At 40.1% G+C, this 16,887-nt stretch overlaps 1 protein-coding gene across 9 annotated transcripts in view; it reads right to left on the reverse strand.

The window, feature by feature from the left end:
• ralgapa2 (Ral GTPase activating protein catalytic subunit alpha 2) overlaps positions 1-12,549 on the reverse strand; it is a 93,984-nt gene extending 81,435 nt beyond the window's left edge. For all 9 annotated transcript variants that reach the window (XM_085767308.1, XM_085767311.1, XM_085767303.1 and 6 more), the window contains exon 1: positions 12,299-12,549. In XM_085767308.1, coding sequence (XP_085623434.1) covers positions 12,299-12,404 — 106 coding nt within the window. In that variant the 5' untranslated portion in view covers positions 12,405-12,549. The remainder of the gene's footprint in view (positions 1-12,298) is intronic.
• Positions 12,550-16,887: the final 4,338 nt, after the last annotated feature.

Below are 16,887 nucleotides of genomic sequence, written 5' to 3' on the forward strand. Positions count from 1 at the left end.
CTCTAATTTGAATATTGTTGGGTGCAGGAGAAGTTGACGAGGGTGAGTTAATTTCATATGTCATGCTGCGTGTCACAGAGGCATCACTCCTCGTGCTCTCCAGCCTTCAGACTCACTGCACCGCTTCTCCTCATACCAGCCAGTGAAGCGTGACAGATGGCGAGAGAGGTCTTTAGAGGAGAAAAGACAATGAAAAAAAAAGGAAAGATGACTGACATTGAGCAAGAGTCTCCGGTGGGTGCTGCTGCTTACCATGTCAGAAAAATGCTGACGAGACACTGATGGGCCTGCCAGTGGTGAAGTCCAGACAAAGACTCTGCCATTCAAATTAGCAACAAGCAGACTGTCCAGGCTGCACATATCAAAACTCATGTGAGTCACTGATGGATGAAAATGTGAAAATGAGCTGTGGGTTAATATTGACATGATACAACTCCAGTTTTTTTCACACTCTGTGGTTTTGGTCTTTTTTCTACTACTGACTGACGGAGTTGAGCGAGTGATGGAGTTACAGCACTGGGCCAGCCACGTGTCACATGACTGTGCTAAGGTTACGCCACTGCACTGACCAGCTGGCAAAGTGTTGGGAGTTTCCCTATTGGATGTTGCTCTTTCAACATGATTTAGCATGAACAAACGGTGTCACCACCACTTAGTCACTTGTCCTCCGGAGGCTCAGATCTTTTGATAAAAACGTGCAGCATTTCACTGACAGCAATCAGTGACGATCATTGTCCTGCTGCTATCTACCCATCTACCTACCTACCTACCTACCTACCTACCTCCCTACCTACTGTACCTATGCCCGCAAGGTTGGGCTTTCCCTCTACAGACATACTGTACTACCTCTGGTGTCTGGTTCTGAAAAAAATTTGTAAATGTAAACAGCCCTATTGGTAAAGCAGTATTATGTGAGCACAGAGAGTAGGACTGAAGCAAACAAATGAAATGGGCTGCAAATGGGCTGAGACTAGGCAGAATGCAAATAGCCTCTAACACAAGCCATATTCTAGGATTAACCTGGTCTCGTGGTCACTTTGGCTGTAGACACTGTGAGCACTTACATCCAGTAAGAGCCTTCACTCAATGGCTTCACTAACTTCTCAGGTAACAGCATGTGGACATAAAGAGACAGAACCTGTTCTCCCAGTCCGGGGAATGCAGGGAGATGACACTGTATCCTCTGAGCTCAACAAGATAACTGTGTGTGTCCCTCTATTGACACCCCTCCATCTGCAAGACTCCCATCTCAAAAACAGGAAAACAGTGTTGGATGGGCAGCAGCTGTAGCGAGCCGGGGTCACACAGGGCTGTGAGGGTGGGAGAAAGTCCTGTGTCCTGAATGAGCTGATGAGCTCAGCTGTTTGAAGAGCCAAAGTCAATGACAACACTCAGTGATCTGGTTCACACATAATAGCACTTCTTGTAGAAGAGTGGTGAAGAACTAATAAAAAGGGAAAAGAGAAGGACCAACACAGTTCAGTAAATAGTTACTGCAAATGCCATCCCAGTTATTCTTCTTCCTGTTGAAAGACACAACTCATCTTGGGCCTATGAGCTGCCTAGATGACAGTAAACTATTCTGCAAGGGGATCGTTAACCCTGCCTTTTTGTTAAATGATGAAAAACTGGATGAACCATGGCCTACAGTAGATGATGATGATGATGATCACATAATGATGCCGAGACCTGCAATCTTCTATAGTGGAATTAACAGACCAAACAGCCGTGGCAGGTCTGGGTTGTTCCCTATTGTGATACGTTTCCTGTTAACTGTCAGGGAAGGGCAGATGTTCCACCCCCATGTCAGAAGACCAGCTGCAAAATAATAATATGCAGTCAGAGCTGAAGACCATAATGTAATACATTTTAGAAGGCATAAAAACACAGCGTCTTCTTAAAGTGGTCTATAGGAGCAGATATTATCAGCTCACTGTCATTTTTCACAAATTGTCTGGGGGAAAATATCCCACTCAGATGTCAGTGCAAATAAATGCTGTTATTTTTCCAAACCCTGGCAGGGTAAAGTAAACAGACATGGCTTCACCGAGGGGTCTCCCTGTGTCTCATTGAGGCTCCTGAGGCCAAAGTCAGAAGGGGGGACTGAACTGCTGAATCCATATGCACCATTATATAACACTACCAGAGCTCCAGACTAAGATTTTTTACGAGGAGCACAGTGGCCCCTAACTTAAAATGTTAGGAGCACACACTGTAAATTGACTTGCAAAGCAAATATTCACATTTCTTTTTCATTCATGGTCCTCACAAACATTGGCCTGCCACCTGTAATGACAGATTACAGATTCTTTCTGAGTTGCCTTCCACATTTCACCAGTGTTTTTACTGGTTGTACATGCGCAAGTAGATGAAAAATTTGCTTGCACGTCTCAGATTTTAGGGGCCCCCATTTAGTAGCAGTCTGGAGCCCTGACTACAGAATACTCTTAGCGCTCCACACAAAGGTAAACAATGGGGAAAAATTAAAAATTGTTGACTGCAGATACAAATGTATGACAACTTTGAGCTTCAGCTGTTACTTGCTATTCAAATGAATGAAATCGAATGATAGTTTGCCAGGCAAGCACAGAGAGTGTGCACAGCAGTGTGCACACTGGGCTTGTTAGTGAAAATGGGTGAAGGTCATCTAGTCAGCTGAATCTATGGTATATTTACACAATCAAATCCAAACGTCAGGCTACTCTGCTCACAGCTCCCTGTTCAAACTCAATCAGCACACAACACTAATAATAAGAGCTCACATTTAACGTTCAAACGTCCATGTCAAACCATAGTTTAACCCTTTGGGCAATTTACAATGCATGCCATTTACCACCTGAAGAGGAATCATTAATATGCAATGTTATACTCTGAAACGTCTCTAATAAGGCCTGTGATCACACACTCATTTGCATTAGCTCTGGGCTAGCTAACACTGCAGGTGCACTATATTCTTGCCAAAAAGGAGAGAAAAGACTGATATGTTTCGTTTGGCAGTTTGCTCAGATCAGACACAGAGGACCCTTTAACAGCCCCAGCAGAGGGATGCCTAGAGGGGGCCCACACGTAGTAGCAGAGACATGGGGGTGGTAGCTAAATTGGAAGCTGATGGATGCACCGTAGACGCCGCTTCCCCCCATAAATGGTTATCTCCAAACAAAGGAAGGCCATGAGAAAATCAGAGGCTGTGTGAGGCTGGAATATATGAGATTTGGAAAAAAAAAATGGAGAGGTGTTTTATTTAGGGAATTTTTTGTTGGCAATGATCTGAGAATATGCATGACAGAGACCCAGAGAGAGCTCCCACTGCCCTATTAATCAATAATCGTTTCAAACATTAACACAGAAGTTCATATTAGCCTAAAATTAAACCTACAGGCTTACATTTCTTTCATATTTTGAAATCTTTCAAAATGGTGCTCAACTTATATGTATATGACAAAATTTGTTTTAAAAGTGGCATTGTATTTTGAAGTGGTGTTAATGTCACAAAGAAATATATTACATATGGCACGACCCATTTTAAAAGCTCAGCATCAGAAAACAAGCTATTCATTTAGATTATCATCCTATCTTTGTTTCTGGCTGCTGGTGGTGTTAGCATCATAGCTAGTGCTATCAGCAAGAAACAGAGGCCCTGACGTCTCTCAATAGTCACATTACTGTGCCAGTGAATTGTAAAACAATTCATGAAGTCTGCCCCAGTGGATGTAGAGCTGACTGTCCCTGTCTGGTCGTGGCTCTCTCTATACAAAGTTCACTCTTGTTTTACCACAGTTTTTATATATATATATATATATATATATATATATATATATAACTCCTTAACTCACTTTCTTTGCCTCCTCAAACAACAGGCCTGTTTCTCTTCTGCCAGATAGTTTCCACAGCTACTTAAATTATTCCACCGTCCTGCATTTTCACTACCTGGAGAAAGGCACCAGCGGCTATCACAAAGGGGGAAAAGCACTACTCTTTTTGTTGTGCAGTGACAGGGGAACTTCAGCCTTCATTTTTTCCATGAAATGTTGTGCCTAGTGGCAGAAAGATATAGGGGAACCAACCAAGAGATGCTCAGGGTATCATCATACTACTGCTATCACATTGTGTAATCAATTTTAACTTCATAATGTTATTATTATTGCCATTTTACATGTATGTAATGTACATTGAATGTTACGTGTTGTTCATTGTCACATTTTAAAACCCAGTGGCCACAGAGAAGGCAAGAGAGGAGTGGTGTGGAGTCAGCACTTAGTGACCCATGGTTGGATGAGGAGGTTGATATTTGACTAGAGTGAACGGAGGTTAATCATAAATCAGTTACAACTAGCTGAGTGAGCCTGTCACATGATGCACTTTACAGTTACAATATGTAGCAGGCGGTAGAGCCTCATTGAAGACCTTGATAACACGCTGCTACTGGTTGAATGTCTGCTGTGTCAGTGTTTTTCCCTCTTCCTCTTTCCTCTATCTGTACCGAAGAGGCTCATCATCTCAGTGGGCTGGTTTGGCTTATGAAGCTTTCAGTTTACAGGAACACTGTGGCCACTGTGGACAGTGGCCTGGGCAATTTTGATCAACCTATAGCTATAGTCAGGGGAAAATATCAATAACTGTCATGGCCATGTATCATCCTCTCTGAGCAATTAACACACTAGGACAAAGCAATAGAGCAAAGCTGCTGTCTCTTGAGTTGACAGAGGTGTACCAAGAAAACTATTGAAAGCATTTCTAAAATGTCAACAAGCATGTAACGGCTTTGAGATGAATAAATAATAATCATACTATTATAACAATTATCAAATGATTGATGTTGTGACTCAGGGATTAGTATAAAGCTGCATTAAAAAAAATCCAAGTGACATAATTCCTTTCCTGCAATCACAACACTTTTGATGCATATGATTTCATTACGATGCCACTGTGCCAAACACTGCATGAATGCCTCTCGACTTGCATTCAGTGTCTGGCTGTGCAACAGATTGGGGCCCTATAAGTCTACATAGAGCACAGTGTGAAACAGTCATGGTAGAGCGGACAAAGTCTGACCTTATCCCCATCCAACCTCACACATTAGAGCGTGGCCTACCCCGGCAGGGCTGGCACTAATGAGCTGCTAAACTGGCAAACTTTCACTCCCCTTCAGATTGCCTTTAAACTCTTATCTTTATCAGCACAGCAGTTTTTTGTTCTCCTGTGAAGTGACTTTCTACTGCAGATGGTCTGGAAAGGGCTGGGAATTCTCAAAAAGAAGATGAATGCAAAACTATTTGGTTTGAGTATACAGGAAAGCAAGAGTAGAATCATCTCTCGTTCCCTGTTTTTCTTCCCTTCCAGCAAAAGGTAGAAAACGCCACAATTAACAATTTTAATGTCTGATTTAAAATACTACTAATACAAACATGCTATCGAAACAAAGGCCTGAAGCATTTTCTTATTTTATTAATAACATGCTAAGTGCTAATTAAACACAAAAAAGCACAAGAGGTTTCTCGGGTAAACAAGACAACAAATGTATTTATAATGTTGTGTCAATGCTTTCATTTTCATCCATTTCATTTTTACAAAACTTCATGGCAGTTCCTCTTATTATTGCGATGGTCATTCAACTTCAACTTAAACTGATCTCTCACATCTTTTACATGACAAATGTCATCACAACTCAGATGATATAACAGAGCACATTCAAGAAAGCTAAAGATCCTACCTTAAAATAAAATAATTTGAAGTACATTTTTTAAATTGGCTTTTCATCAGCTAGCACCAGTCACTAGGGTTAACAACTTCAAATCTGCTTTTTACAACTGTGTAGAAATCTGCTAACAGTATAAGCCAAAGTTAAGTGTTTATTTTCCTTTTGTTTTAAAGCTGGAAATCCATAGCAGATTAGTGGGAGCTTGGGTATTTGGAAAGACAACATGAAATGTAAATCCACTTTGAGATCAAATCTTGTTAACAAACGCTGCTCCTGTTAACGACAGGTCTTGGGCTAGGTTCAGCTATAAACGCAGCACAGGTACACAGTCTAACTAGACAAACTGGTTTTTCGTGTGCTGTTTAAAAATCACACAGATAATATCCACCGCAGAAAACAGAGCACTGGTGTTTCCTATTTCTAGCTCTACAGCAGGTCAGCAGCTAAAAGAAAAAAGCCTTTCATTCAGCACCATGTGATTTATATCATATTTGAAATTTGGGTTTTCAGGAAGCTCAGAGACACATGACGGGAATACCACAGACGGAAAACAGAAAAGCAAGATCAAGAGCACAACCAAAGCTGTGGATTAGAAATACAATACATCTAAGCGGTTAACATTATATCTAGAAGTCATGTATTATAACATGTACCGAAATAAGAACAAATTATCCTAAAACACCTATTTTAAGGGAAATAAATGTTAGTGCTGGCTGCAAAAATATATTAATAGTTAATGGGATTTTTTTTTATTTCAAGTGCCAATTTCAAGCCAAAATAACCCACAACACACCCCTAACCTAACTTGAAAGACCTGTTAATGATTTGACAAATAAATAACCATTATTTGTGGTATGAATGCACTGCAGCACCCACATCATACCAGTGAGAGCCCATCAAAACATTATAAGGTGCGGTGATCCAGTGCCAGTAACACTCACAAAGTGCAATAGGTAGCCGGCCTGTTTTTATCATGGCATAGTTTGCAATGCTAATGACCCAGTGACAGCAGCACAGGACTTTTTTTATGCAGCTAAGTGCTTATCTTGACACAGCCGCTAGTTTAGAAGCAGCCACAATCATTAACAGCAGGAACAGGAGTGGAGAGAAACTCAAGAAAATAAAAGAGTTAATTTCCCCCTTTTGTGCCTAATCAGTTCAGTAAAATACGCTGGTTGATCTGATGCTGAAAAACAATTCAAACCTGGGATAATGAGCCAAAAATGAAAACTAGAGCAAACACATCTACTCTATTCAATCCAGCTATAACCAAGAAACAGTTGTTGTTTTTTACATCTGCTTCACAACATACTCGTTCCAACACACACATCTGTTTTCTGATAAGTGCTGGCCGATAACTGGGTCTTGTTATATACAGTACAGTGCAGTGGATGCACCCAGCTCCTTCCTTAGCTCGTCTTTGTCCCACTGGCATCTGTATCTCCATGACCTTCCTCACAGAGATGTTTCTACTTTCTATAAAGCTGAAATGTGTACCTGTAGTTTTTGGCTGTTGGCCAAAAAAATGTTTTGCTGCATTCAACAAAACACATTACCCAAGCACTGGTAATGTGCACACGTTTAAAACCTAACCTTCATGTGAACTGTGGTTTTGGATAATGAACAACAGATAAAGGCTATAACAAAGGTTTAACAACACTTTCTCTGTATGTACCGGTAATGTGTTGGATTTGGTTAGCTATTTTCCTTCAAGAGAAATTCAAGCAATTAGATAAACAGTAAGAAAACCTGCACTTGCTTTTTATACAAACTCAAATGTCCTAGTATCTCAAGTAGAGCTTGACTGAATTGGCAGTCTGGTTTTACTGGCTTGCTGCAGATGGTGGTACTGGCGCATATGGTTTGGGACTGGAGGTTGAATTTAGTTATGGGGAGTAAATTGTACTGCAACATTAACAAATGAAAATCTGAATTTAGTACTTTATATTCTTTCTATTGACTGAGCTAAACCCATGCAAACCCACATTACTCCATAATACAAATGCAGATCTCAGGCTAACATGCTAAATGCTAGGACCATAATAACAGAAGCTATCGTAATGGGCAAGAACAGACCAAGTCTAATAATGCTTCAAATGCAATATTATCTTTTTAATCAGAGTTGTCTTATGCTGGCCAAGGGACTTAGTTAAATTAGCTTCTACAGATTTATTTTCACCTTGAGAGAGAAAAGTCTATTTGTGCTAATCAGCATCAAACAAGCTTTAATTAATCCACTTTGATTTACAGGACCAGTGTTTTGCCTTTTCCAGAACCACAACTTTAATCACAGGCTTCTCCTGGAGTGCTTCAAATCGTCTTGTGACTAGGTGGTTCATTTAATGAGGAACGTGAATCACAATCCAATACTCAACAATCACCACCCCGGCAAGTCACTTGATTTTTTACAGTAGCCAGGCCTAGAAACCTGTGGACCTTTGTCCTCATCACAACAACAACATTCAACATTCAGTCCACTTCAGGGTGTGATAGCTTGTGAGGAAATATAACACATAGCCTTAAAAAAAAAGTTCATAAAGCCCATTTATGACTCTTGACTGTGGTAGTTACATTAAACTATACTTAGATGAAGGCCCTTAAGTGTTGATATCATGCCCACATGGCGTGGGATAAGAGATGAGAAGAGGCTGAAGTTATTCACAAGTCTGACCTGAGTGTTTTACAAAAGAGGAGAATCAGAAGTCGAGTGATCTCAGCCTTTACTTCAGCCACACAGAGGACCTTCTTGAGAGCCCTTCCAGTGCTGGGCTCATTGTTTCCTCTGGTGCTTCACCTTGTGATTTCCTCTTATACCAGCAGCGCTTTCAGTTGACCCTGACCCCAGCAACACTTAGAGCTCACACATGGAGAAAAGTAAGGTGTAATGACACTACATTTCATTTCTTCCAAAGAGGGTTGCAGATCTCCCTTAAAAAAAGCAATACCTTTGGCTGCAAAGAAAAAAAACACACACACACACACCTACACCTACACCCAAAAACAAATATACCTAACTGTTATTGCTAACAACACTTGCACAAATTCATTGTTGTTCCCATACAGTTCACCAACAGGTTAAGTTTAGCTTGTTTACAGGAGTGGGAGACAGCCACAGTAAACACACAAAAAAACAACATTAGCTTTTTCTATTAGCTTTCTCTACTACTCATTTGTCCTTTAACCACTGAGCCTGCACTCAAGTCTTCACAATAGCAAAGCATATTTGATCTAGACGGTGAATCGCTGCAGCTGGTCTGCCAGTCTGACCTGCCTGGGGAGGGAGCAAGTGATGAGAAACAACTCCCTCAGGATTCAATAAGGTATTTCCCCAGACAAACTCCAGCGTACAGTCAACACAGTGACAGATTTCCCACAATGCTGCTATAGCGTTTTAACCATCTTCCTCAGGTGTCATTCTGAACACATCAGTGTTCAGAAATCGCAGTCCTGTGCAACAGTGACTGGAGAGTGAGTCGAGAGAGAGAGAGTGGAGCATGGGAATGACGCCGAGCAGGAAAACAGTCAGAGAAACAGCAGAGTGTGCCTCCACTGAGAGAAGCAGTGAGTGATCAGGTGGTTTGTTGGGCTCCTGTAATTAACAACCTCAGCCAGATCCAGCCAGGCATGACCAGCAAATTAACATGCAGCAGCTTTCACACTCTATCCCACAGATCTGCTCAGTGAGCAGAAAACCAATACAGGGCCATTCTCAAAATAGCCCAGACCACAGATTGTCCTTTCAACTACAATACAGCCGATACTATAAATGGATTCAACAAGCTTGATTAACAGTTTTCTGATCCTGGTACTCCAAAGCCATAGAAACAATAAGACACAACTTATGGGTAACACTTTATAATATACACACTATTAAGCATTAGTTAAGCATTAATAAATATTGAATTCTTCATTTATAATGCATGAATACTCATTAGTATGATGATAAGTGATGATAAGTAAAACATTTTTAACTGTGTTTAAACTACATACTAATGAGTATTCATGTGTTATAAATGAAGAATTCAGTATCTACTGCTTAACTAATGCCATACTTATTATAAAGTGTTACAGACTTATGTAATATTCAAATCAGATTATTTTAAAAAGTCTAAAGGTAAAGGTTAAACAACTGCCAACTTTCACTTTTCCCAACTTCTGTTTATAAATTCTAAATTCTTAACATCATTACTGCCCTTAACGGTATTATTTATTTTAAAACATTAAAGATGCAAGTTAAATGGTCCACCATCTGGTTATTTAGAAATTTTTTCTTTGGTCATGGACTATTACAGTTATGTTTGATGTTAGTACTGCTGACATTTTACAGTCATCATGAGGGTATTAAGCCCAGCAGCCTAATTTTTTATCCTTCTGCTAATATTACAAAAAAAGACAAAACACTGGGCAATGAAAGGAGGCCAATTCTATTCCCAAGTCCCTGTCCTGTCCCCCTCAGCACCTCATCCTTCATCACTGTTTCCTGTCCACACAGGAACCAGCAGCACCAGGAGGAAATCCTTCCTTAGCTGAAAGCATGGTAAAATCTGGGGCGTTGGGGGACATCAACATGTTGGCCCGACTATCAGCTACTAGACAAACAGACTAACCTTATCTTTAACTGCACATGAGGGAAAGAAAAACACAGAGGACGTGCAGAGCTCTTTGTTGACCTCCACTTTGGTTGTACTAGTCTTGACATTGAAGGTGTGCAATGACAGCAGAAAGATCTAACCATACATTATCTTACAACAGTTACACACAGGTTTTAAGCCGATACTGGTTGTCACAGTTGTGCTGCTCCATAAGAAATCAATACAACAGCAAACACATACCACGATGAAAAGGTTACAGGGCTGGTGTGCATCAGTCAAACAAACAGTTTCAACCATAAACATCTCGCATGGTCCTTCTTGTTTTCAGAGAGACTCTTCTTCTCCACTTGCCTGCTACTGCAGACATGACTTTATACTGTACAGCTATGTGTTGATGAATGCAGGTTAAATCTTATGAAATTCAGTCACAGTAATCACATCTTTAAATTTTTTACAAATGATGTCATTGTAAAATCATGTTTTTGAATATCATGGTGAATATCATTAAATATAAAGCTGATTATAATGGAATACTTTGATCAAAAATGTTTTCCTCTTCTAAGCTTTCAGATTGTGTTTACTTAAAAAACAAACAAAGAACATAGCAGGTACTGATTCTCTCTAGCTCTTCTAAGACTGAGTATAACTGTGTAAGGATGACTATATGATGAGGCGGTTAGATTATATATTAACCTCCACTACTAGACATTCATCCAAGACACAACCACAGAGCAATGCCTGAGTGTAGGTGACCTACTAAAGCACATGATATTAAATGTTGCACTTTTAATGAATCTATTGCAGTTTTCAAACTGACAATTCCCTCTTCACAACTTTCTTCCTCTCCAAACTATCCCAGAGTACACACTGACCCCATTTTCTTGGTGATGCACCAGTGTTACACACTGTATACCACAGACCTCAATAATATGAAGATCATCTTAGTAGTAACAGAATGAACCTATACCCTGATGGGAGGGGGGCATACATATAGTATATGCACATATAAAACCTAACAGTGGTTTTGCTATTGATAACACAATACTTTGTCTGCATTGTTTGGATTGTTTATGCTCATAATTTATGCCTACTTAGTTTCAGGAAGACAGAATGGACATTAACTATTTAAGTGGCATGTCATGTGTTCTCTGCCTGAATGTTTTGCAAAGTGAAATCATCATTTAGACCCACAGGGACAGAAAAATTCAGAGCACTGATGAGTGATCAATGAACAAAACTTCAAAAGAGGATTGGAAATACATGCATCATGCATGATACAAAACTAATGTGCAGCAGATGCCAGGTTACTGCAGAGTAAATCCATGTCTCTTGTTGTTGTCATTGTGAGGGAAGACAACAGCTACACAACAGTCCTACAACTGTCATTAATACTGCACTTCCTTATTCAATGAAAGACGCAACGAACTGCACCTAAATGGTAGATAAACATTTATTTTCACAACTTCAACATCAAATAGCCCTTGTGTAAAGTGTCATACACCAGCCAGCAGGCTGCCTGGAGGTAAGCCCTATTCCCACTTCACCCTTCAGTATGAAAACGGTGACTTGTGTTTGTGCTTCTCATTGTGCAGCTACCGAGCTTCAAGTGTTAGGTTTTTAAACACACTCATTATGACACAGGTCTAAATGACAACAAAGGTTGTTCTGCAGCATCAGTTAGCATCCGCTGGCTAGTTAGCCGCGAGGAAGCTAGCACCCATTAGCTAGCATCCTACCATGCCTTATGACAGAGTCGCTTTTTACTGTTATCACAACGTCAAAAAAAAAAAAATTCAATGAACACAGGTGGTGAGCAGCAAACAGGTCATTTTAGCCACACCGGGTGACTTTGTGCTGCCTGTCAGCGAGCTCGCACCGGTCGCCGCTGTGACAGCCAGCCAGCCGGCTAACACAGACGGCTTGGTGCCTGGTGCCAGTTAGCTAGCTCGACTAGCTTAAGCCTCGGCGATGCACCATCATCAAAAAGCCCCGGTGACATTTCACTCACCTAACAGCGCCCGGAGGTGTTTGAGCCGGGTCAGCACATCCTTCTTTGGGTCCAGAACTTTCTGTGTAGATTTCTTGACGTCTCCATGCCCCCTTCGAGTGAACATACCGCTGTAAAATTGCGACCGTGCAAGCCGAAATCACCTGTGTTTCACCATACACCAAGCCTCCAGTGTGACTGTCACTTTCCTCACCGCCGCTCTGTGCTTGCTCGGTAAACATTCATCCGACGGCCGCTGGTGTCCTGTTTTTTTTTTTGTGGGTGTGTAAACACGGAAGCGCTGCCTGACAGGAGAGGAGTGGTCACATCAGATGAATACGCCTCCTTGTTTATAACCACTCCACCTTCTTTCTTCCATTCGTGTTACCCTCTTGCATGTCTTTGAATTATTTCACCTTTCAACACACTTTACTTCTATTTCCTGGTTTAAGGCCAAGCTATTTCATTGTACACAGGCTTGTTTCTCCTCGGACTCCCTCACTTATTGAAGAAAGTCTAGCTTCTGTGCAATGTGCAGTCAAACACCAGTAAACTTCAGAGTAGAAACTGGCACCCGGCTTCAGTCAACAAACGGATTTAAAGATTGGCCTTTCTTTGATACATCACAGGTCTGATAAACAGAGGTAAGAGTCTGGTTGATCTAGTAGCTCCGAAGCGCCCTCTGGTGTTTAAAATAGCAAGGCATCACTGCACCACTGCACCACTGGTTAATCTGCTGATTATTTCCTCAAATATCTCCACAATATGATAGGAACTCAAGCAAATATTCAGATCGGAGTGGCTGGAATCAGGGAGGACTTTTTTTTTCAGGGATTTCACAAAAGGTGTACACAAAGTGACTCACACCTGGTGCATGGGTTAATTCTATCAAATAATAAATAAATATGAAGTTAAGTGCAAAGAGCAACATGTAGACTCACACAATCATTTATGTGAGGCAATTAATGCATGTTTTAACACACTTAAATTAAATCTGCTAATGTATGTTGTGCAGCAATGTTGTGTTTCATAAATGAATATATATATATATATATATATATATTTTTTTTTTTTGGCTTTTCATGCCTTTATTTGATAGGACAGTTGAGAGTGTGACAGGATATGGGAGGCAGAGATGGGGGGAATGACATGCAGGATAGGGCCGTCCGACGCGGGACTCGAACCGGGGCCGCCTGCAGCGAGGACTATAGCCTCAACACATGGGGCGGGTGCTCTACCAACTGAGCTAAACTCCGCCCCATAAATGAATATATTTATATGACAAATACAATGTGTGCATCTTTATTTGTTTGTCTATTAGCCCTACTATTATTACTAGAAGATGACCATAAACAGACCACTTCTCTCATGAAAAGCACCTGTGTAATTTATAACATCATGATCTGGATAAAGACTTGCAAATGTCTCCAACTGTAGGATGTTTTTAAAAAGAGATTTAGGATGCAACCACTGTTGGAATATATTCAAATGTGAATTAATGCTGTAATCATTCTCTCTGCCTATATGTTTTTAGCTTCATAGGGTGTCTCGTTTCACATGTAAAATGTGATGTACTTGCTTCTATTAGATATGTGAATAAATTGATTGAATTGAATTGCATTGAATCAACAATGGCTGCATTCCATTTAGGAGCATTGGTGCTTGGCTCGTGTATTGTAGCAAGTTCAGTGATATAGGCCTAGCTGACTGGGACACAATTTATTGTTGAGTACAGGTAGCTTATGCTTCTCCTGAGACATACAGTAGGCTATGTGTGGGGTGAAAGTGTCTGTTATAAAAAAAAAATCTTTATTAAATGCAGGTCTGAGTTCTAGCTAAAGCAACATTGTCGACAAAGCCTGTAGAAAAGTCTATGTATACTGACTAATTACCATTGGTACAGTGTAATTATTGATGAACCAGGGAAGCTAACTTTCTGATAAAAGAGACTTGTATTTTTAAAATATTTACACCATGTGGTGGTGACACTAACAGAGAGATAAAAGATACAACAGTTTCATTTTTCATTCAAGCCACTGGCACTTGACACTTTAAACTGTTTTTAATGTAAGAATACAAGGGAATCTTTAAGTAGAAGAGCTCTCATACAGTTAAAGTAAATTTAGGATTATGCTAAATGGAACGGAGTTTGGTGTCCTCATGACATTAATGGATTTTCCAAATAATTTGTTCTACTTGATTGTGCAGACAGCAAATTCCATCTTGGAAATGAAAAAAAAGTGTTTATGTTCTGAGATGAATCTTAAGTCTAAAGAAATTGGATGCATCCGTTAATCAACTCCAATAAATTGACATTACGTGCAATCTCACATTTTCGCTCGTCTGAACCTATCTGTCTTATGTTGGAGGCAATTAATTTTGAGGCCGAGCTGAGAAAATGATTTTATTTATACATTGTAGACACATCTCATATAAGAAAGAGCTTAGACTGTAGAGTTAAAATGGAGTGGGAAATCTTTCCAGACTTAGATAATGTCTACTTTTACAAAGAAATCCATTACTATCTGTGCCTCTGTCCATCATTATGAGATGTGACATTATCTAATATTGCATTTTTGTAAAGAGAAATCTCCACTAAACAAATATTCACATTGGCTCTTTATTGTTCTCACATAAACAACAAATCACGCTGTCTTCCAGGATGACCACGTTTACCAGAAGATGGCGCCTAAACCATTGGTGTGGTGTTATAAGTGATTCATGCATACCACTACAGACTACACAGTGTTTCAAGTTGCTTTCATGAATAGAAAGTGAATATGCTCTATATAAAGCCGGCACATTTTGGTATATCAGTGCATAGTGAGGGATCACATGGAGAAGACACTATAATCAAAGAGAATGGTTGGAAAGTCTCATAAAGAATATGTTTTTCTTTTAATGGCTCAAATCTCAAAGCGAAATCAAGGCATACATAAGAATTTTAATTTGAGTTTAGAGGTTAACTGTGACTAAGCTTACAGGCTCAAGAGGACAAGACTATTTTATTTCATCAACCACCCCCACACGCTGAGAACCGACGTTGCTGATGTTGTGAGAGTGGTTGTCTCTCTTTCTAAAGGTTCTCCATAATGGATGTCTTGAATGATACAAGAGGAAACAGAGGGTAGTGAGAGCGGAGGCCAAAGAAGAGGAGTAAAAAGAGGAGTGAAATCAGCCTTTGCCCTGCAGTTTGGTATGACACTCATTATCTGAAGTGGGCCATTCTGAGAAAGGAGGAGGTTGCCTGTCACAACAGATGTTGATTACACAAAACAGGGTAGTTTGTAAGGATGCGTGAATAAAACAAGGCCACACACACACATGCGCGCGCACACACACACAAGGTTATTGTTGGTGCTTTGTCATCAGTCTTAATTGATTGTAATCACCATTCCTTGTTGGCAAACCTCCCCTGTTCTTAAAGTGCAGGTTATTGCTCATTATCTTAGATGGCGCGGACCTACGATCATCTATCAAGAATAACAATGGGACTGAATGTTTTCTTCCCACTCTAATCCTGCACCTGGATGTATTTCGGGTCCATCTCATTTTTTTTAATGATATACCATAAGATAAAACCATTCAACTTTATGGTCTGCCATAGAACCCTGCACTGCATTCTTGAAGATAGTTCAGCAATGATTTAGACAATTAGGATCCCAACTGTGACATTATTTTTAAATGATATCATGTATTTCAAAATGTGATTTCCAGAGTTTAAACAATCATTGTTTATCATTTTTTATACAGGCCTGGAACTGCCAAGTCTAAGGCCCTGGCAGTGAAATGAAGGCCTCATCATGACCAAATGGTGGCACTGTAGCCCTACAAATGGAGACCAGCCTTCTCATGGCCAGGATGTCGGACTGATTCCAATCCAAGGTTTGAAAAGCACTTGTCTGCTCTAAATTGTTCTTATAAAGAGCTTGGAAATACTTGACTTTTCTCCTTATGTGGTTATGGATTTCCTTTTTGTACAATTAAGTGCCATTAAAAGCTAATGTATCCTGTTAAACCACATTAAGGTGTTGGGGTGGACAGTGGCACAGTTACCCATCCACATATTGTGAATAGGAGCCAACTCCGGGAGCATTTTTTGAAATCTATATTAGACCATTCAGAAACTTTCAGGATGAAAAGGATCAAAAGGGAAATGTCCATGGGGCTGCTGATTTTCAAGCCGCAAGACCACCCACAGCTGCTTGATGGAGACGAGCTACGGAGAAATGAAATAATGAAACAAAACCAATCAGTGTTTGAATCAGACTGGCTCATTGATGTATAGTATCTAATATGAACACCTTTTGGATTTAATTTTTTTCTATATCTTTTATTTTATATTTTACTATTTATGAATGTGTTAGAACCTATAAAGACAATATTCTATTAGAGTCATATAATAAATGAATCTGCCTTTTACCACTGGTATATTATAATATTAAGTATTATATTAGAAACCTAGACCTTGATGCAATTTGTTAACAGCAGGTTCCACAAATAAGGCACAAACAAAAGCTTGTGGCTCCCACCAGGGGTCGTCATGGTGCCCTTGGCCACCAAGGTTATCTCTCAGTTAACAAGTTCAAAGCATAATATCCCCAATTGTG

Source organism: Trachurus japonicus, chromosome 22, assembly GCF_045865225.1.
Source record: "Trachurus japonicus isolate A0001 chromosome 22, Traja_1.0".
NCBI classification, from domain to species: Eukaryota; Metazoa; Chordata; class Actinopteri; order Carangiformes; family Carangidae; genus Trachurus; species Trachurus japonicus.